The 22,438-nt window shown below is 42.1% G+C and overlaps 2 protein-coding genes across 5 annotated transcripts in view; both read left to right on the top strand.

The window, feature by feature from the left end:
- The window catches only part of LOC118769986 (sodium/potassium/calcium exchanger 2-like), a 57,175-nt gene extending 53,682 nt beyond the window's left edge, over positions 1–3,493 (top strand). For all 4 annotated transcript variants that reach the window (XM_036517425.1, XM_036517426.1, XM_036517424.1 and 1 more), the window contains 3 exons: positions 1,301–1,390; positions 2,687–2,853; positions 3,199–3,493. In XM_036517425.1, the coding sequence (XP_036373318.1) occupies positions 1,301–1,390; positions 2,687–2,853; positions 3,199–3,448 (507 nt within the window). In that variant the 3' untranslated portion in view covers positions 3,449–3,493. The remainder of the gene's footprint in view (positions 1–1,300; positions 1,391–2,686; positions 2,854–3,198) is intronic.
- Positions 3,494–15,777: 12,284 nt separating this feature from the next.
- LOC118769754 (60S ribosomal protein L34-like) lies at positions 15,778–19,057 on the top strand. Its single transcript, XM_036517053.1, has 4 exons — positions 15,778–15,872; positions 16,410–16,509; positions 18,005–18,108; positions 18,932–19,057. Exons 1-4 carry the CDS (start codon positions 15,808–15,810, stop codon positions 19,011–19,013), a joined length of 351 nt encoding a protein of 116 aa, XP_036372946.1. The 5' UTR covers positions 15,778–15,807; the 3' UTR covers positions 19,014–19,057.
- Positions 19,058–22,438: the final 3,381 nt, after the last annotated feature.

The raw sequence follows: 22,438 nt of genomic DNA, 5'->3' as shown, positions 1-22,438 counted from the left end.
AGCCACGGGTCCAATTTCCTCGTTACAACACCCTCAATGTCAGTCTGATTTTATAATTATACTACATTATACTATGTCAGCCTTCTTCACCACTAACAATCCGAAAAACATTTACATTATACATTGCTGTTTAAAATGATGACACATTGTTGATGATGCTTAAAAAATAAGGTTAATTCCATTCTTTGTGGTTTAGACTGAAATTCTTAATACTCTGGGCCTTATTCTAAGTGCTGTTCAGATTCCCTCTGCCTCTGGTTAGTATTGACCGCCACAGTCCCATTGATTGATTTGGCTTCAGTATGAAAAATAGATAGAGCATCAATATGCAGGCAGTGCGTCTCAGACACACCATTAACATTTATCATCTGTGCCATTTCCTTCCCGTGGAAGCACTGGTGCTGCGTAATATTTAATTGGCAGGATGTCAAAAACAGGTCCCCTTGCATAAACGGACACTTAATTGATGATACATCAATTTTTAATACGTCAACAAGTGCACATAAGTGTGTATTCAATGAGCATGAGAATTTTCCCACACGTTACAATATGGGTCCACCCATGTGCTTATATGCACCAATTATGTATGCCATAAACCAAAGAAAGAATTTTCTGATCAATAGGTAGCCAAAAGACAGGTCTGTGGCTCACAAACAAAGCACATATCTGGAATACATAATGGTCTTGTGTAGAATTATCTGTAGATTGATCTCGGAGGACGCAAGGACAGTTAAAGCTAAATTGACGCGATCAATCACCACTGCCTATCAGACAGACTGTGCCCCAGAGGGGTAGACGAATATCCGTATTGGATAAATACGATGTAGGGCATTCTGATTCACACCACAGCTGAGGATCGTGGCTCTGTAGCTGTGAGAGGGGTGTGTGAAAGCCGGCCTCATCGTCAGGCAGTGCGAGTGTGGTGTGAGTTATCACGCTGTCACATAGTCCACAGATCGAGAGGGCAATCCACAGGTTTTTATATAAGTGGACCAGATCGGTCGCGTTCATGTTGAGAATTCTCTCACTTCCATTGCTGACGCCAGAAGTGTTCTGATTTGCTGGCTTGTTGCAAACATTCTTGAAGGGGCGTGGTCTGAAACCAGAACATCCATAGGGCATAGGAACGACAGAATTGGTACAGGAATGCAAGATAGTACTGTAATCTGGTCACAATAGAATGTCAGTGGGTTACTCAAGTAAATCCGGACTCACTGTAGGGGAGGGAGGGAGGGGGCAGCTGTGCAGGCCTTTGCTATGTCAACTCAAGACGCCACTCGATCTCTGCTCGGCTTTCCAGACCTCTCGGAGGTTCTTCCCCATCACGTTCCTCGGCGCCATCAGCTGGATCGCCTGTTTCTCCTACCTCATGGTGTGGTGGGCACATCAGGTAACTGTTCTGCAAACCCAATGTATCTCTCACACTTAATTCACCCCAAGACGAGTCTTTTCACCTAAGAGGGAATTCTTACATGCATGCATGCTTTTAAGTCCATTGGTGTTGTTCATGGCAAAAGCGCTTTAGACAGACATCAGCTTTAAACGTTTGGGTTTGGTTTCCCAAAGACCATTTGGCTGTGGTGGCAGTTATGCAGCATTTATGCTGTTATGCTGTGAGGGCCTTAGTTTGCTGTGAAGGCCTTACTTTATTGTGGCAATGTAAGGGTCTTTTGTAGAGGCACTAGCTAGGGCTTTATATTTATATATGTGCCAAGTATCAAGATTCAAGACCCTTTATTGATGTCCAAGACAAAAATCTTGCCCTCAAAGATCAGGGAGCAATTGTAAGATTAATTGTCAACATCAGCCTTGAAAAAGGCAAATGTACAAATAGAATGTCAGATTTTTTGATTTTGTGTCATCGGGAAGGTCACTGAGATTCTGTAGCTGAAATATGATAATGGTTCACGGGCTATGAATGTTTATCAAAGCTGGAGGCGTAAGTATGCACTGTACGGGGTGTTTTTTCTTCCCAAAGTAGGCATTTCAGTTGAAATTACCATTGTCTCATGCACAGGCAACCTTTCACCCGTTCTTATCACCTCTTCAGAGATTTTTCACATTGCTGTAGTTTGTGTGAGATGTTTATTTTTAGCTTACTGTGTCTGGCTGGTATCACATACTTCCTGCACTTATTTCACTAATTTGATCACATGGTCCCTTCTTTTAGAAATGCAAAATTTGCATAGACATGACATAAATTAGAAAGGTCATGTGAGAATATCACACCAGAGGTAGGATGTGAAATTGGAAGGGTTTCTGTTCTGTTCTAGTAGTGCTATGTTACAGTGGAACATTGTGCAGTACAGCTGCACTGGGTGAGCTGCACAATGGCATTGTCTCCAGCGACGTCAGCGCTCTTTTATACACCGGCTGTTTCTGGAATCCGGATCATTTCATGCAGAAGTCTTTGGGAATTCTTGCAGTTTAAGATCTGCTCTTTGTCTTTTTCATTATAACTGCTTGCCATTTAACGCCGGGCCATACTATACAGTTCCAGGCCTAAGTGGCTGCTCCCTGCAAACTAGATGCAAACCCTCAACATGAAGTCAGGCTAGACAAAACAGAGGAACAAACCAGTCAAAACAGCAAAAAATGAGATGATTGACAAAAAAATGTATTTTTTATGTGTTTTACCTCTCTTCTGTGTGGAAAAAACAGTTTTAACTAAAGTCTTCTCTGATAGGTCGGAGAAACCATTGGGATTACGGAGGAGATAATGGGACTGACCATTTTAGCAGCGGGCACCTCCATCCCGGACCTAATCACCAGTGTGATTGTGGCGCGGAAGGGACTCGGGGACATGGCTGTGTCCAGCTCGGTGGGCTCCAACATCTTTGACATCACTGTTGGGTAAGTCTGCAATCCATGGGCACTGTGAAGCACACTGTGACAATCCAACAAGGCTATATTGGGTAAAATGTGATGATTATGATGCTTATTATGAGGATGCTACAATTGTCCTGCATGCCCAGATAAAATGTTTCAATGTTAATCCTGGAAAAAAGAGGAGTCTCAGAAACAGGCATTTCCATGCGTAGTCTCAAGAAGATGCACTGCATTTATTTTCAGAAAATATGTATGGAATTATTAATTAATTTATTGCAACTTATTAATTTATTATGTGTGTTTAAAAAATCAGTCACTGAACAGTAAAATTATTTGTAATCTCCCCATTGCCTATGCTTCCCCCTCTAGCCTGCCATTTCCATGGCTACTCTACTCAATTATCCACGCCATGGGGCCCGTAACGGTCAGCAGCAACGGCCTCTTCTGCGCCATCGTGCTGCTCTTCCTCATGCTCCTCTTCGTCATCATCTCCATCGCCGCCTGCAAGTGGCGCATGAGCAAGGTGTTGGGCTTCACCATGTTCCTGCTGTACTTCGTGTTCCTGGTGGTCAGCGTCTTGCTGGAGGACAAGATCCTCGTGTGTCCCGTCTCCATCTGAGGGACCCCCCCTCCTCTCTGTGGCCTGCTCTGAAGCCACCTCCCACCTCTGCTCTCTGAGACGGGACGGGGGAAGGGGTGGGTGGGGTGAGCGGGAGGGGGGGGAAGACTAACCTAATTTGGACCTGAAAGCCCCAAGAGGCATGCCTCAACCTTTGAACCTGGCCGACTTTTATGAGAGGGGGCCGCATCAGTGAGCTGGGCCAGTAGTTGTACCCAATCAATGGATTTGCCGCAAGAAGAAGGGATTACGGCACAGTGTTATTGCTTGTGTAGACTGAGGTGGACAACTCTCTGTGGCTTCAAAGGCCAGGATGCGAGGAGAGGCAAGTGAATTCTGCACTATGGCCTAACGCATGTGGTTCAGTTGTAAATTGCTGTCGCAGGGGTCAGAGGATAGCACTTCAACTGACTGATAACTTGGGAAAGGCTTTCAACGACAATGGCAGATGTCATTTTTTTTGCACCACATTGTTGGATTGACCTATCACCAGGCCTATACCAATTGAAAAATGGGACTGCCTGAAAAAGATAGTAATACAGAGGTGGATTCTGGGTATTCCTGATGCTATTCAGTATGATTCAATAACGCTGAAGGCAGAGACTTGAATTTCTTACAGAACACCTTGGGTCACGCATGGACATGTTTTTTTTTTCATAATGCTTTGCAGGTAGAGAGTAGCCCATTTGCACCTGCTAGCATGGACTCTTGTCACAGGGAACCTGGAAACCATGCAGCTGTCTCCTGACTTACTGACTTTTGGTAGCAAAATCAAGATTGTCAAAGCTGCTGTGGGCATCGCAGGGAATTAGGGGGTGCCAGGGCAACAGTAATTGATGAATTTTTGTCACTGAGAATGCCCATTTTTCATTGCTGCAATTATTTTGATGCCTAATAATTGATCTCATCTTTCCTGATAGACCAGTGACAGTCACCAGTCATAACATATAGAGCTTTCAGTGTTCCTCCATATTGATCTGGGGAAGTAAACTTCAACTGAAATAATATAATTAAATGTTAACCTAGGATTATAACCACAGAAAACATCTCTATACTTCTGTCTATATTATTCCCTATTGAAAAGAATAAGCATCTATAGACTCATAATATATTCATAATGTCAGGGTCAATACAGTAGGTAGAAGAACTGGCACCTGTCATTTGGAAAAAAAGTTATTTATCAATTCAATTATTTTAATGCACATTACATTAACGTATGTTTATTTGAGTGGTTAACACATTTAATGTTCATTCATGTGAAACAAAGAGGAGTGCATGTACTTTTGTTTGGTAGGGCAAATAACACCCCTTGTCCTAACTCAGTTGAGTATCTCTTACTGCAGAGCAGATGTTATTTAAATTCCTGCAATATTTTAATCAGCACATCTCATGAACAATATTAATCAAGTTCATTAACTGGCGTGCAAAGCTATTTCCAAATGAAAGCTGCTTTTGTGTCCCTGTAAGCATATATGAATTCTTGCACATTTTGATGTCAGCTAAATAAAGATATACATAATACAATAAGCCTACATATAATTGTATAATTGAGGTAGTATTTTCATGGCTGTAAGGTATTACTAGTTTTGCAATATAATGTCTTCAATATATTTCTTATTAGAGTACGATTAGGTCTCTTCCCATTGGATGCAACTATCTCTCCTGTAGTTCTACATGCCTGTCTCCCCTAAGCCACTAAGAATGTAGATGCCAGAGTGACATTAGCAACAGTAGCATCTGTATTGTCATTGGATAGTAGTCCACCAATCGTTGCTGTTGTTTGTGCATTCCTATTTGTCCTCTCCTCTCATTCTACATATGTGCACATTTAGCCACTGTGGCGTGTTGTGGCATGGTAAAGCAACTTCAACTAATTCTTCTTGGGGGAAGAAGAAGAAAAAAAAAAAACAGAAAAAGCATTTTGTGTGTGTTTTGCACATCATGCAATAGCTGTATCCCAAATGGTTGTGAAAATACCTTTATGTGTATATATGTCCCAGTAGCTTTGTGCAAAGAAACTGTAAATTATTCCTCAGTATAGAACTTGTTTGAAAGTATCATGTTTGAAAAAAAATGGATGTAATGAGCTTGAATACTCAGAAGGCAGGGTATGTACACCATGCTTATTTTCATTTATTTAAATGATTCATTTCGATTTTGTAAATAGAGGTATATAAATATAAGATATTAAACACTGAAAATATAATTATATATATAAAATGTGAATGTACCAAACCAATATCCCCTTTGTCTATGTTTGAGTTTTTCTTTGATTATTTTTTATGTCTATTTTTTACAGAAAGGAAAAGGATGCTTGCAAGCTGTATTATAAACGCAGAATAATCCCACATTCCCTCGTGCTACTACTTGATTTGAATAGAAATCAGGCAGAGCTTTAATAATCTGTGTACGTACGCACTTTAATGCTGAATGCCTGAATTTATTTCAGTAGAAATTACCTCATAATCGTTCCAGCACCAGAAGCGCATCTTTTAATCTTATTATTATTATTATTATTATTATTATTATTATTTTCTTGGTTCCCCTGTAGACAGACGTCAGCATAACCCCCCAAAACGTTCAATAAGAGGTAAACTAGTAGTCGATATCCACATTGGCGCTGTATGTCATTACATTGATATTAAGGCTTGTCACAGTTCTTTCTTTATTTAAAGACTGACATCTTGCAGTCTTGTCGGCGTTGTGCGATGGGACGATTTTTTTTGTCATGAAGTAGTCACGACATTGCCGGTGTCCAGGACGTGAGAGTCAGACAGGACTTGTGACCGCTCGTGGATACCCGCTCCTCGTTTTGTGGTACCTTGCCAACTGGAGACATCTGTGTAGGCGCGCTCGCTGGCTCCGCGGAAGCGCGCGCGCGCGTGCACATAATTTCACAATTCAATTTTCACGGAGCCGTCGTGGCTCCTGAATTCAAATGTGCAATTACGAAGCATTGGCTTTCACACTAGAGGCGAGAGAATAACACTGAGTAAATGTTAACGAAAGCCTTTACATTTATGATACACAACGATGGGATGGTGTGGTAAACTACATTGCAACTGTTTAGTATAAGTTTTGTTGTGTAAACCATTAAGTAAAAATTGTTGTAAGAAGGCAAAGAGAATTATTTGGGTGGACTCTTGTCTCATTTTTCTTGCACTGTTTCAGTTTTTCTCTTTTTTGGTATCATACAAATATACAAACACAAATGAATAATATAATCTATTGTATACTTGAATCTAATTAAATGGTATTTTATGTAAGAACACATGAAGTATGTAATACAATATAAAATAAAGGTAATTCAGAAGTTATTTTGACTCACTGATTTGTGTTTGTGTGGGGGGGGGGGGGGGGGGGGGGGAGTCACACAAGAAATCCAAGACAAGGTAACATCTTTTTTGCCAGTATCAGAACTTCAGGAATATGTTCATCATTTTTTGCTCTGTCCGTCACTCTCCTGTAGACACAGTAAGAGCTATGAGGCCATGCCTCCTGTCATATTTGCACCAGACTCTACCTGTATTGCTTCCCTTCACAACAAATCTAAATTCAGATTCACCCTCAATTCTGACTCCCAACAACTTGGTATAAGGGCAGAGCATGCCTACTCTGCTTTGGCTGCAGATGCAATTTTCCCCTCAACAAAAGCACTGTAAAATTAGCATTTGGAGAGACCCTAAACCTAATGCAACATGAGTGTTGATCTCTTTGGAGTGTAATGACCATACTAGATACAGTTTCACTTACCTAATTAACAGAAAATTACTGGAAAACATCCATCTTGATTTTGTAATTCAGATGCGTTACTGCTACTTGTCTGTGTGTGCGTGAGTGTTTCTATAAGTTCATTTCCCCTCACCTGGTTTGTGAGGAGTACAGGTGAAAGCTGCAGCCTTAAATGTAATTTCTTGCATCATAACATTTTGTGAGTACTTACTTGTTTGTTACCTAAATCTGGCTAGCACGGATGTGCAATAGAGCTAAACCAGACATTTTTTCCTGGCAAAATAAAACATTATCCCCAACTTGACAACTTTTCTACTTGGTTCTGGTTTGGATACTGTGTGTTACCTCATTCTGGAGTTCATTGAACTATTTGTATATCATGTACAGTACATTTCCTTTCTATGAACCCAAAATGGACACAATAGATCACTGTGTAGGTCTTCAAATTATTAGCCAAATTTAGGAATCAAAAAGAAAAAAATTGACGAGTGCAAGATCCAATTATAAACACCACAACTGCCCTTTCTTCAGTTGTGTCAGTTATATTTTGTATGTCATCAATGAAAAAGGCTCTTTTAAAACTTACATGGACTCACAAGTTAACTGCTCAATCAGTACTCTGTACAGAGAGACAGATGTAAAGACAATGACAGGATGAATAAGTCACATGATCAATGACCCCTCTTTCTTATTAAGGTGCCAAACAGAGACCTTGCTGGAATACACAACCTGCCCTCTGTGGTGAGACACCCAGGTGCCGAATATAGCAGCACTGTTCTATGTTACCAGCATGTGCTTGAGCTGGAGGTGTGATGTGTGTCACCGCCAGAGAATTGTGGGTAAAAATAAAACTGGCTGGGCGTGTGATTAAGGCCCTTCTGGAGGTGACTCACAGCCTAACGCATGCAAAGATTACCTGCTTCCAACAACCCTCCACAGCACATTCAGAGGCACGTGCTCCTTACGCATTCATGAATGAGGGAACTTACCCCCTTAGTAATGCATGCAACAGGACTACATTCTACTGCATGGAATCTCAGACATGTATTTCCTCACAATATGTGACAATGCAATTGGGCGAAGACTGCTTGCAGTGTTTCAAGGTCAAACCAAAGACAAACCAAATGCTCCCCCAAATACCTCACCTTTCAATTCTTTTATTCAATTTAAACAAGTAAACTAATTACTAAGCATGTTTAGATTGAGATGCTGAGTCTAAGACAGCTCTGGAAGCTGGCAGGAGACTAAAGAGTAAGGTGCAGAGAACGTGTCTACACATGTCCTTTCAGTCTGTGAAGTCCTGGGGCCATTGAAATGAACTCTCTCGTATTGCTATGCATCATGTGACCAGGAAACATTATTATTGACGCTGCCGGTCGATAGCAAGGACACACGCTAACCATTAGGGTGGAGGGGCTGGAGGTCAGACTTATTTAGTGGTGATGGAAGAGTGAGGAAGGTCCCATGATCGTCAGAATGGATGGAGCTATCATGCAATATTAAGGACTCACAGAAGTGAGCCAATCCTGTATTTGCTATAGGCAGCAAAGTGTGTCGTTTGGTTTACTAGTCAGTGACTGACGGGCCTCATTGCTAGTTATCAGACGATGGGTGAAGGAGAGATGAGGATGCTGGGAAGACTTTTACAGCTCAATAACTGCTGACAAGGCTATTTTTCCACTTGGTGTCACCTTGTGTTACTGTACTCCCCCTGAAAGAGAGGAGGTACTATTCTAATAGCCTAGTTTATCAGCCATGTGTCAGGGCTGGTTTGTGTGGCCACAGCTAATTGCATTTCCATCGGTGCTCCACCATGTGCGGTACAGGACCAAACAAGTTAGGCGATGTTGCTGATTGGTGCAAGGTTCCGTCTGCACGGAACCTTGTATTGCGCAGATGTTCCAATTTCTGCAAGCTTGACATCAGTGCTTACAACCAATCAGATGCATGGGGGGGTGGGGGTGGGGGGGGTGGAGTTCACCTCAACACCCATGAACCTGCTCAGTGTAATGTAAATGAAAGAGCACCTGCTTTGCGCTTGTCCTAGTGTGCAGCAGAAATGTAGGGTGAATGCGCTGGTGATGCCCGCATGCCGAAGTGAGATAAGCTTTTAGAGACTACCCCTTTTTTTGAGGAACATTGCTTGTGACCCTCTCATTCCTTTGTGATGAGATACACCCATTGCGTACTGATCTGGCAGGTGGATCAAACCCCCCCCCCCCGCTGTTGTTCGCCCTGCTCACACATGCGTTATCTCACTTTGGAGCGCTGTTGCCGCCAGATGTGCTGTCAGGCCGACCGCTATTCTGGAGCCGGCGAGGGAGTGGCAGCAAGACGGGACGCGAAGACGAGGATCTGTCATTTCACACGGTGGAGCTGTTATTCTGACTGCGTGTCGCACCGCCAATGTGACGCAGAGCAGGGGGGCTGGGGGGGGGGGGATCTTCTATTTTAAGCTTTCCATTCTCTAGCAGAATTTGCCGAACGAGTCTATGATGATATGCCAGCATGCAGGGGTGGCATCTGCGCATGAACTGCGATCACGATGCCTTTTGCAGCAACTCATTTGGACATCTGCCGCATCAAAAGAAATTAGTTTCATTGACTGTGAGTTTATTTAAAAGGAAAGAGAGACTGTGCTCATCAACATATACCTGTGGCGCTGCCTGCTCAAGCCAACTGTTGTTGCCATCAGTCAAAGGCACCCCAGCGTTAGTCATCTTCAGATATAGATCTTCCTTAAAGAACTTCAATGAAAACTCAGTAAGAAAACCCCCTCTGAGCTCGAGTGCGGACTGTGGTGAACAGCAGGTCTGCTATGCTCTAATTGCTTGGTAGCTCTAGTCACAAACTCCAGCCCGCCAAGTTATGCCCCTTCAAGCAAATGACAGAGGGCAAGCTGAATGCAAACATGCAGTGTCCATTATCCGTGCAGCATCACTGACTCTCAGGAGAGTCTGCGCTTTCAGCTCGATGCGTGACCTTAGTATTGACCTATGCCAGAAATTCTGGAAGGCAACCGTAATTGTGCTTGAGTGCCCTTTGGCTTTTCGGCCTCACTATAACAGGATAAATAACGAGCAGACACATATAGAGTATACATGCCAGCGTATGGATCTGATTTTTATTGTGCTTTGCTTAGCTGTGGATTTGCCAGTGTGGATAAACAGACAACGTGTAAAATGTAAACAGTTTTATTTGCCCAGTATAGGGGCGTGTGAATAGCTAATATTACATTATTTACTTAGCAGACAGCCTAATACAGGGTGACTAACACATGGTGTGTTTGTACATATTGCCCACCTATTCATCTGTATGCAAGTCCCTTAGTCAAGGGTATAAGTGGTGCCCCACCTGGGGATCGTATCAACCTATCAACCCTCCAGCTAAAAATGGACAGTGGTGTGGCATAGTGGGGACAGCAGTGTCACATAATGGTAAAGAGCAGGGCTCCTAACCAGAAGGTTGCTGGTTCGATACCCTGCTATGGCACAGCTGTTGTATCCCTGTGCAAGGTACTTAACCTACAATTACTTTGGTAAATATCTAGCTGTATAAATGGATAAAACTGTAACCTACTGTATGAAAGTCTCTCTTGATAGGAGCATCTGCTAAATGACAACAGTGTAATGTAATGTAATGAAAATACTGCACCCCTAACACTAGGTCCCCTGAAGACCCCATCATAAATGATGCAAATGAGAGAGAGAGTGTTCATCTGCTTGTTTTGGCCAGACCAGACATGCTTCCCTCAGTGGAGACAAAATATATGATTGAAAACTCCCACGTGCCAACAGCAGCTCCGCCTGTGTTTTGTCAGAGCTGAAAAAGCGGTGCCGTTGTCCTCAAGTTCCTTCGAGAAGTTCTGCGTCGTCTCCCGTCGAGTGACTCAGAATCACAAGCCCACACGCGACGCCACTGCGGGTCCCTTGGATGTAACGATCGGCCTACTGCTTCGCACCTAGCGGAAGGCTTGGCAGATACGGCGGTGCTTGTGGAGAGCGAATGCATGTGAGGGAGAGTCTGAATAAAGCTCTCTTGGGCTCTCGGTCGTGCATCAGCCTATTCGCCTTCCAGTGGACCAAAGGCGGTGTAGGAATGCTCCCGCTGCAAGCAAGACGAGTCCTTCCCACAGACCACTGGGACACGGGAGGTAAGCCTGGTCTTGAAGTGCAAGGGATGTGTCTTCTTTTTTAATTAACACAAACTAATAATTACAAGTTAAAGATATAATATTATGCAATGACAACGGATGCTTGTATTCGCTTCAGAAAACAGTCAGGTGGAAATGAATCAAATAAGCATACGCTTGGAGCCAAGCAACTCGATAAACAACAAGAAGAACCTTAAAAAAACAGCATCACAACAAATGAGAGCTCTAAACGTCTATGGCCATGAGCAAAATCCCAAAGTATGCACATTGAAAAGGGTAATCCCAAAAGCAAGCAGGGTAATCCGCATGGCAAATCCGACAAGCAATGAAAAGAGAAAGAGGATGGCTCTTACTAAACCCCAAAACAGTTCAACAAAGGGTCACACAGTCCATCAAATGTAATACAATATATACAAAAAGACAGAGATGTAAAACAAACAAACAAAAAAGAATCATGACTGACGTGTCCTCAGATCTGGGTAAGCAGTCAGGGGCAGTCCAAAAGCAAGCAGTAAATAACAAGCTATTAGCAGGAAACTGAATGTCAGTACAAGATTATAAGGAAACTCTTGCTTGACTAACAACATAAAATCTGTTGGTGTTCAAAGGCCATTTTTCTAGTTTCCAGCTTTTCAGCTCAGAGCTGCACCAAGCAGTTTCACATTTTGCTCTTCCTCTAACTCTGACGTGGGTGTGTCTTAGGGTGCGGTCGAGATTACAACCTGGGTGGCTCCGTAAGGACTCGGTCTGGGAGGATGGATCCCTGCACACACCGGGTACATGCTGTTCAGAGACACAGAATCTCAGTAGGACTGTGGCCCTTCAGAAGGAGTGTTACATACAGTATCTCTGCTAGCAGAAGTGGACCAATAGAAGTCAATAAACATCCGCCTGTCCTGAGATGATTGACTGTGTCAAACCTAAAGGGCACCAACCATTGTAATCTGAAAAAGGTCAGCACTTACACTCACTTTCACTTTTATCTCTCATCTATCTTTTCCCGTGTATATCCAATTGTTAAAGCACAGATTTAAGCTTTTGGGGGCGGGGGAGATGAACAATCATTTTAAAATGAACCCCAGCAAGCATCAGTATGCACACACCAGTCACACACCCACAAATCAAGTCAGTGGCCCCACACAACTTATAAACGCTGTGTGCCCAACCAAGCATTTTCCCTGGGTATGACCTTTTCTAGGAAACGAGCCCATATCGCTTGTTTGCATGTGTCTATATACCATAGAAAACTACACTGTGAAACATGGGGACGTACTCATTAAATCCAACAGGGGTTTTGTACTGACTGTTGTTGTAAGTGTCTGAGGTATTGGGTAGCACAGAATTAATCCAGCAAAAAGCAAGAGCAGGAGATGGGTGTCTCGCAAGGAGAGTGTACTGAGAGAGGGATCCCTGGAGAGGGAGCAGTGGAGGATGCAGGAGCCCAGCTCCCACAGCTCCCCCTTCGCTCCCCTGACAGTGCTCCACAGCTAATTGCGCCCATTAGGAGTCAGCTCGCTCCTCTTAATTGAAGCCTCACTGTGTCAATATTGTGATCCGGGGGTGTCTCGCTGCCGGATCAGTGGCGCTGGCTGCCAGACTCCAGGCTTTAAGGAGCTACAGCGCGCCATCTGCGGTACCAGCTTGGGAGGGACGAGAGTGTGACCTTCGGCGCGAGCGGGGACAGACCGGAGGGGGACCTTGCTGAAGCGGGGCCAAAATCGAGGCGCGCCTCCACGGCCTGTTCGTTTCCGTCAGAGCAGAACTGCAGAGGGGGTAGAGCAGAGTTCATTGTGTGACTGACTCCAGTACATGCAGTAATACCACCCTGTTCCTAGAGTCAAGAGTGTGGTTTGACTGGATTGGATTAAAAAGGACCTGAGCAAATTGTGTCCGTTTACCAAAAGTAGGATCCTCATGGTTGTAATGCTTGTGATTGTCCTCCACTTGGAGCAACAGCTCATGAAGATGCTGATCCTCCGACCTGAGATTCAATACACTTTCAGATCGACGGCTGCAGGACAGTGCCTGCTGCTGAGCTGGTGACCGGACACAAGCTTGCATGTTTCCTCAGTGTTACTTTTGTAATATTTACAGAGCCAAATTCCTAAAATGTGCTGGGGCAGAGAGCTCCCTGAGTCACCACCTTGGTGTATAGAAAGGGCATAAGGATTGAAGGAAACACATAATCAATCTAACATAAAAGAACTCAATAGACATTGACTTATCTGGAAATCACAGTGCTACACAAGATACTTAACCCACAATTGCCTCAGTAAATATCCAGCTGTATAAATGGATAAAACTGTAACCTACTGTATGTAAGTCACTCTGGATATGAACATCTGCTTGACAATGCTTGACAATAATGTAATGCAATGTAAAACGCCCTCTGCTGTATCACAGACTTATGCTGCCTTCAGAAGCCAGGACCTTCAGCAGTCCTTGAGGGCAGGGAGCGGTGACATAACCGCGTAGAGGTACCCAGCAGCGTCCATCCGGCGCTCCTGAACGAGCGTGCGCTGTCACGGCGACTTGAAGGTGCCACACGACCAGATGGCCAGGGGCTCTGTGACAGCGGGCACTCGGCTGTGTTCTCGGCAGCACAAGATCAGAACTCTCACACGGCACAGTTCCAATGTCACAAAGTGTCCCTATTATTATCAGCAGTACTATCACTATTGTTGCTGTTGTTTTTATGATTTTGCTGTTTAAAAAGCAGCATCACAGGGCCAGTTTGCTGCTCCATTAAATGAATTTAATGAATTCATTGATTATCTAACTAATTAAATGTATTTATTCTTTGTAGTGCACAGAAAGTGCAACACAAATAGGGCTGGTCCAGCTCTTTGTATGAAAAGAACATAACTCATAAGTAACATAAGTATGGGCTGTATTAACAGGGGGATATTTCATCTGGTTGAACTGTATTTTGCATCAGATTTTATCAGATATATTTGATCTTTTTCTCCTTTATCAGTCACTTGTTTAATTGACCCCTTCCAACTTGGAAAGCAATCTTGCATATTGGTTTTTTCATCAGGTGTGTTTGCCTTACAAGAATGATAATGGAAAGTAATTGAAATAAAGACTGATGAAAAAGTCTCGGTCTATGGAAAACAACCACTGGTTTCGTTGTGTCAAGCAACACCTCACCGGGAGCCAGTTCAAACCAAATGCCAATTCGTCCGGCATAACTTAACCTATTTTCCCCGCTAGAGGGCAGACAATTAAAAACAATATTTTGGGTCCCTCACAGTTCCATATTAAAATAAAATAGGTCAAAAATATTTTAAGAAATGGTAGCACTTCTCCTAATATGCAGATTATTCCTCTGTGTACATTGATTCATGGATGTTAGGATCAACCGCAGTCATTAATATTATATGTACGTGCAGTGGAATATTAAAATGACCAGTTTTAGAACTCAAAATCTGTTTAATGTGCAGTCTTACTTGAAACAAATATTCCGCCATATGTAAAATATAGGCACAAATGGAGGGAAATTTGTTCTGAGGTATCGCTGGGCATCTTAACATAGTCATCATACTACCGGTATTCACTGCTCAGACACCAATGCATAGACAAAACAGTTACACAAACTGTTACAAAATATTGTATATTAATTAATTTATAATTATATAATTCATATTCGAATTATTATCATAGCCTACTATTAATTATTGTGGTTATGATTATGACTTTGATCATTATTGTAACTTGCAAACATTTTTAAAGAAAAACAATGTCTAGTAGGAATTTAGTAGAAAGTAATACTCAAATATTCGAAGAAGTCGTGGCGACGATACATGAAAGTGTGTACTTTGAAATGACAAAATAATTGCATCAATAGCCGCTTGATTGTTCCGTACAACAATATGTCCGCCCACTTACGCGAGGGGCCATGTCTCTTCCGGTGAAAAGGGACCAGGAGCTTCCGCCTGGGCTTGCGTTCTTCCTTTTCCGTTTACAGTATCATCAGGTATGGCGGCCTCTGTTTCCACTCATGAGTGCAATGATCAAGTAATCGGGTGTAATCTGCCGTATAAAGCGGTACAAATATCGTCGATTTTAATTGAGCGCGCACAATAAAAGTGTATGAAAAACGTCTGTGTTTGTATTTGTCATATTTACTGTGTTTGTTAAGAATGTCTTGTTTCATATTGGGAGACGCCAGTAGCGTAGCCTGGGTTGTTGTAGGTAGCTATCTAGCTTCATTGCTTTGTCTGTTATAAATGTGTCAGCGATATTGCTGCTTACCGTCCTTTAGATAGATAGAATAGGTTAACGACAAATCGGACTTGTTTTCGAATGTGTTACTAGCCGGCTACACTGAGGAGGGAAGCAGCAAACTGCTAACTTCCCAGCCAGCAAACTCCCGGTTTGGAAATGTCATCTGCTATGCATTTGCTATTGTGAAAACACGGTATTTGCTTTATACCTCAAATATGCACATGCTGTCCCCATAGGTGTAAACATGGTGCAACGCCTGACCTACCGTCGTAGGTTGTCCTACAACACAGCCTCCAACAAAACTAGGCTGTAAGTAACCGTTTCAGGTTTCTTAACATCAGTTTCGAATGTGCGTTTCCTCTGCATTTTAACGTAGTACAACACCTGCTTTTAAGTCGAAACTGGTCTTTGCAATATGCTCAGCTGACTGGGGCAGAATTAAAATTAATAGTTGATTTGCTTATACAGAGCAGCTTCGATGTGTGTTGACATAATACCCACACAAACAGCATGGCGACCAGTAAATGTTCAGCTATATGACTGCATAACATCTCATACAGTTGCTTAGTATGAGTATTTTCTGAGCAAAGGTAACATAAACTATGCAACACTTGTAGTGGGATAAGACCGGACAGCTGGTTTGCCTGAGTGTCAGTGCATTGCAAGCAATGCTAGCATCCCTTGTGGGTAACACTAAACAAACTGCACATACTGGTGGACATCTGCACTGGCCTAAGAGGGATTTTCTTTGCTGTTTTTAATGTGAAACATCACCCGAAGGGCCAGCTGGTTTATGTATTCATTGTGAATTCATGAACCCTAAATGTTGTTATCGATACCCTCCAGGTCACGCACCCCCGGCAACCGCATCGTCTACCTGTACACCAAGAAGGTGGGCAAGGCGCCAAAGTCAGCCTGCGGCATCTGTCCTGGGAGACTTCGTGGTGTGAGTATACCTGCATCAAGAGTATTTGACCTGTAGCTTTTCTTGCCTTCTCTGGAGCCACACTCTGTAATGGAAAGTGGGAATACATAAGGAAAGGCCTTTTCTTCCCTTTCCTCTGACATGGTCGTGTTCAGAGTCTTGGTCTGTCTTGCAGAAAACCAGTGATTCTCGTTATTGTGTCATTTTTGCGCTGGATCTTTTGAGCTTTGGACAAACTACTACCTGAAACATCACCTTGTCACAGAGATGGACTGGGTCAGAGCTGAACTTGCATTGTTATAGCATTTTTATAGCATGTGAACTGTTGTAACGATTTGCAAAAAAAAGTTTTTTACTGCTTTCTTTCTGCCAAAAGCAAAAGATGGCTTTGTTAGTGTTCTTCCATTACCTTTTTTTTCCTTTTTCTTCAAAAGAACCTTGTGTCTGAACATTAAAAATTGACTTCTTTTGAGCCCCTGCTTTTTCAGCAAAGTTTGTTTGGCTTTCTACTGCAGCAAAAGTTAGGTGCACAGTTGCGATTGCAAAGTCTTGTTGAAGGGTGGAATTTCTTTTTTGATAGTATTTACAAGTAGTTAAAATAAAAGCCAAGAAAACATAATTTTGTAGCATACTGTGTTATTTTCCTTATGGCTTTCTTCACCTGGGTGACAGGTGACTGAAAATTTACAATGAGCAAAAAGGAGAATGGCCTTGATATTCAGAGCTGATTGTTTTATTGGGGTATGGCAAGTATTTCTGTTTGCAGGCAAAGACATGGATGAAGTCCTGTACTCATGTGTTCTGGTGTGTTTGACCCTGAGTGTGATCACAGCAACAAGCTCCACGCTCAGTTGATGCCAATGAATCTTAATTGTGTCCCTTATGTGGTGCGATTGACACCACTGTGCTTTGGCAGCAATTTTTTAGCGGATACTGGTGTAAGTGCGTTTGTCATTCACATGGCGAGAAATCACTCTGCATCTTGTACAGCAGGTGTTTACCGGCAACAGTATTGCATCTGATAATATGGCCCCGATCGGAATGTGCTTTCATGATGTGTGATCAGAGTGTAACTGCAACTGACCATTTCCTGTGATTCCATCCTCACTGCTCCACTCAAATCCAGTATGCTACACTGAAAGAAAACATTCTTGGGTGAATGCTGATTAACATCACCAACAGCACTATGCCTGCTGAGTATTTAGGGCAGGGGTGGCCCTCGTTATGAACTCCTGAAGCTGCTGAATAACAAACGGATCATTTGATTCATCTGTGTTGGAGCAGGGAGAGATCTAAAACATGCAGGACAAGTGGCTCTCCAGGAGAGGGTTGGCCACCCCTGATTTAGGAGATGGTAACTTCATAATCATTAACAATGATTATGAAGTATGTAACTCCTTACTATGTATCACCAAAAATGGAAGCCGAACCGTTGACCTACTTGATGTAGCATTTGACTCCTCCCCCCGTGCCGTTCTGATTGGCTGAACTGACTTTGCTCTCCTCCATTGCCCAGATTCGTGCAGTGAGACCTCAGGTCCTAATGAGGCTGTCCAAGACCAAGAAGCATGTCAGCAGAGCCTACGGTGGCTCCATGTGCGCCAAGTGTGTGCGTGACAGGTAAGGGGACCAATCTCTGTGCCTGTCTATCTCTGTCTTAACCAATGAACACTCATTCGGGGAGCAACAGTCACTGCCCCAACTGCCAACACAGGGCAGAACAGGCAGCTCACACGGCATTAATTGATCAGCTGAGACTTGAGATCAAGGCTGGACAACGGCGACTGAGTCATCAGTTGCTCTGCTTTGTGAGATGTGATGGTTTGAGTATGAGTGTTTTGAAGGTTAGGTACAGTGAAGCTCCTTGGGTCTGAGGACTGCAATGGCTCAGGGTTCATGAAAACCAAAATAGCACTCCTGTTGGATTTAGTGGTTCTGATGTCCTTTCAACTCTTAAGACTCTCCAGCATGATGTCATCACCTATGCTGATACTGGTAGCATATTGGCTAGGGCTCGAGTGTGTCCATTAAGGCTGCTGGCAAAAGTCATTGGTGACTGGTACTTATTGCTAAGTGCATCTAAGAATATGTGACCAGTAAAGCATAAAGTATTGAAAGTAATGCACCTCAGCTCTAGCCAAATGACTGGCCCAGTTACACAAGATGCGACACATCCAATCTGTTAGAGGCTTGCATTTACTCTCAAAACATTTATTCTTATATTAAAAATGTAGATTCAATTTGAGTGAGAACTCTCTAGACTCGCTCATTATGAGTAAATCAGCCTTAATTTGTTGAATGTAGCTCATTGTGGAATGTGGGGATATATGGTTGTTACTGATAGATTGATACTATTTTTTATCAGTTTTTATGAGCAACATCTGTTGGGCATCACTGTCTGTACAGATTGTAATGTTTGTTGATCATTGATCTTTCTGTGCAGGATCAAGCGTGCTTTCCTCATCGAAGAACAGAAGATCGTCGTCAAAGTGCTGAAAGCTCAAGCCCAGAGCCAGAAATCTTAAGCAAATGCATTTGTATAAATAAAGAATCATGGGAAAAAAAATGACGCCCGTGTTCTCGTCGTGATCATATTTTATTTGCGTACACCTACATCAGTGTAAAAATTATATTGAACGTAGTTCATGCTGTGACATCATTTGGTTTTAAATGGACTCGATATTGAATGAAGGGGTTGGAGACATCGGGTTGAACGCAAGTGAGCTTATCCACCACAACAGCAGTGCATGCTTGCAGTACCGTCAGTTATATGTGTTTACAAATGTATCAGGGGTAGTACCGCAAGATACTGATGTCAGAAACTGTCCTATTTGAAAAACAAGGGGAGATTACAATATTGTCCCAATCGGTGATAAGGGTCTTGTAGATAATCTTTGATGTAGTTCTTTGTTGCAGAATGTGTGATGGCAGACACCAACGCCTGCCTGACTGAACCATACAGTGATACACAGAAAATTAATCGACAGGTTCTAAGGTACAGTTTTGAAAATTCAGTGTGTGAATTCAAGATGGAGCCTGTGGATGCAGTGGATCCTCTAATCAGTCAATATACAGTAGATCAGTCATTTTGAAATTATGTATATATTGCCACAATATTTTGCAGAGCAGATTTTCCACTTACTCTTTGCATTACATTGGAGTAAGTGGAAGTCCGGGGAGGCGGCAGGCAGAAAAGCCAGACAGGCGGTTATTAGGACACCTGTTGGTCGTTGTGGGAAACAGCCACTGAAACCCTGACAGCATCACGCTTCCCGTGCCCTCGATGCTAAGGTCCTGTGCATCTACTTTTGGTTAGTGAGCTACGAGTGGAAATATTTCATAATATGTTATCCTTTGTTTTTATTTTATTTATTTTTGCCATGGTGACTCATTTTTATACGGTAGAACGTAGCAAATAACTGGTTGCTGTGCTGAACTAAAGAAACAACAAAGCTGCTGTTAGCAAAATAGTAGTCGCAGAGATCTCGCCGATGTGAAATCAGGAACTTGAATTGACAATTTGTCAAAGGTGGTAGTTGTTACTTATTCATGTAAAATTTTGTAGAACAGGAAGACTAGAAAAGCTGGCTATAGCCAAATGAGTTGATAACTTAAATGTGTTACAGTGAGACGCATTTTAACTAAGTTATAACTTCGAATCCGATCAATGTTAGCAATGTTCTTACAGGAACCGGGGTGACTTTAGCTACTTTTGTTAAATTAGTAATTACATTTTTGCTGTATTTTTGAACAAACTGCAAAAATATTCTACACTAATTTTGAAAAAAGGTCATTTCCTGTTATTAACCGGAAAACCAGCAAGTTTAATTTGAATAGAAATCAAATTCCTTGGTCATCTTAAGCCATCTGTGCTGATCTCGAGAAGGTCCCTGCAGTGCAGTTATGTTGGATTGGCTTTGAAAGGTTTACGTTTCCTGTTTTTTTGATCGTATTAAAATTGTCAAACCTCAGTTGTTATTTATTTATTTTATTTTATATATATTTACAAAACAAAACATACATTTTAAGGACAAAGAAATGAAAAAAGGAAAGAAATACATTAATCATTACTTTTTTGATTTCCTTCTTTCATTATGCTCTTGTCCCCTCCCCTTCACTTCACAGACCATCATTATCCAACCCCCCCTTACAGGGACAACTCAACCATATTTCCTGTAGCTGTTCACTTCTTTGCTACTTGACATATTTGGTTATCCATGCGATCCACTCATGACGCCTTTTCCATTTTGTGCTAATAATTTACACATTTCTTTCTATTATATATATATATTTTTTTTACATTTATCCAAATCACATATCAATATTTACACATATCTACATATGTCTATGTTATTCTTTATAACAGCCTACTGCCACTCTCAGTGCCTTCCATCTGTCCTTACATACAATTAGCCTACTACTCTCAGCTGTTATTTCATTATATTCCATTTGGGGCCAGATATATGGTTGCTTTTACAGGCTATTAAGATCATATTTTGTTCAATTGATTTTGTATCCTAAGATTTCACCAAATTCTTTTAAAATTCTAATAATATTCTATTTATGACTTCTGGAACTGAATATAGATTTACAGTGCCCTCAGAAATTCCCAGTAATTATTTTTCCTTTTTCTGTGTTGCAACATCAAATTTATATTATAATATTAGAATGGGATTTTTTTCTGCTCCCTTTTAAGTGACTCTCTACAGAAATAAAATGAAATAAAGTATTTAGATATCTTCAGAATTATTTAAAAAATAAAATCTGAAAACTGCTTAATTGATCAGTATCCACCCCCCTTTCTTTAAACTAAATTAGGAGAAGTATTTCATTTTCTGAAGAGCTCACACGGAATATGGTAAACAAGGTACACCTGTGTCCCAAGTGTATGCTTGCACAATGAATATCGCTGATTTGGGAGGTCTCACAGCTGAAATGGCAGATCAGATTAGTCCTGCTGTCATGAAGACAAAGGTACTGCCCTTAAAACTTTGCGATGAAGTTGTTAGGAGGAAAAAATCTGGAGAAGGTTCTAAAAAGATCAGCAATGCTTTGAACCTTCCTAGGAGCACTGTGAAATCCATTATAACAAAGTGGAAAAATATGGCACAACCCAGACATTCCCAAGATCAGGCCATCCTACCAAATTGAGTGCCCTGGCAAGAAGGGCAATTGTCAGAGAGGTGTCCAAGAGACCAGCTACAACACTGAATGATTTACAGAGTTCACTGGCTGAAATGGGAGAATTGAGTACAGACCACAACAATATCATCAGCTCTTCACAGATCCGGCCTTTATGGGAGAATGGCCAGAAGAAAGCCATTTCTGAGAAAGGCCAACATAAAGGCACACCTGGAGTTTGCCAGAAGCCATGTGACAAAACCTGAGAGCTTTTGGAAGATGTTGTGGTCTGATGAGACTAAAGTTATGCCCTCTTAGTGCCCAGGTAACACTACCATCAAGTATGGTGGTGGTAGCATCATGCTCTGGGGCTGCTTTCCAGCAGGAGGAACTGGAAAGCTTGCTGGCATCAAGGGGAACATGGATAGAGACAAACACAAGCAAATTCTAGAGAAGAACCTATTCCAGTCAGCCAGAGATCTGAGTTTAGGGTGAAGATTTATGTTCCAACAGGACAATGACCCTAAGCACAGGACAAAAGGAACGACTTGGAAAAAAAGGTCTGTGTTCTGAAATGGCCAAGTCAAAGCCCAGACTGAAATCCAATTGAAAATCTTAGCATGACCTTAAAATGGCAATCCACGAACATTCCCCATCTAATTTGGCAGAGTTGGAGGAATGAAAGAAAATTCCAAAATCAAAATGTGCAAAGCGCATGGAGAAATCTCCAAGACAACTCAAAGCTGTAATTGCTGTTAAAGGACAGTACTGACTCTTGGGTGTGAATACTCCTGAATTAAGCAGTTTTCAGATTTTTATTTTCTTAAAC

This window comes from Megalops cyprinoides, chromosome 22 (genome assembly GCF_013368585.1).
Source record: "Megalops cyprinoides isolate fMegCyp1 chromosome 22, fMegCyp1.pri, whole genome shotgun sequence".
NCBI lineage: Eukaryota > Metazoa > Chordata > Actinopteri > Elopiformes > Megalopidae > Megalops > Megalops cyprinoides.
The sequence above is the reverse complement of the archived record's forward strand: the minus strand, read 5'-3'. Positions and strand labels throughout refer to the sequence as shown.

Excerpts from the sequence above, each read along its gene's own strand:
- LOC118769754 (XM_036517053.1), top strand. The coding sequence starts at position 15,808 with ATGGTGCAACGCCTGACCTACCGTCGTAGGTTGTCCTACAACACAGCC. Across the intron at positions 16,510-18,004 it reads GTCCTGGGAGACTTCGTGGT|ATTCGTGCAGTGAGACCTCA; the intron begins GTGAGTATACCT and ends TCCATTGCCCAG. Across the intron at positions 18,109-18,931 it reads GCCAAGTGTGTGCGTGACAG|GATCAAGCGTGCTTTCCTCA; the intron begins GTAAGGGGACCA and ends CTTTCTGTGCAG.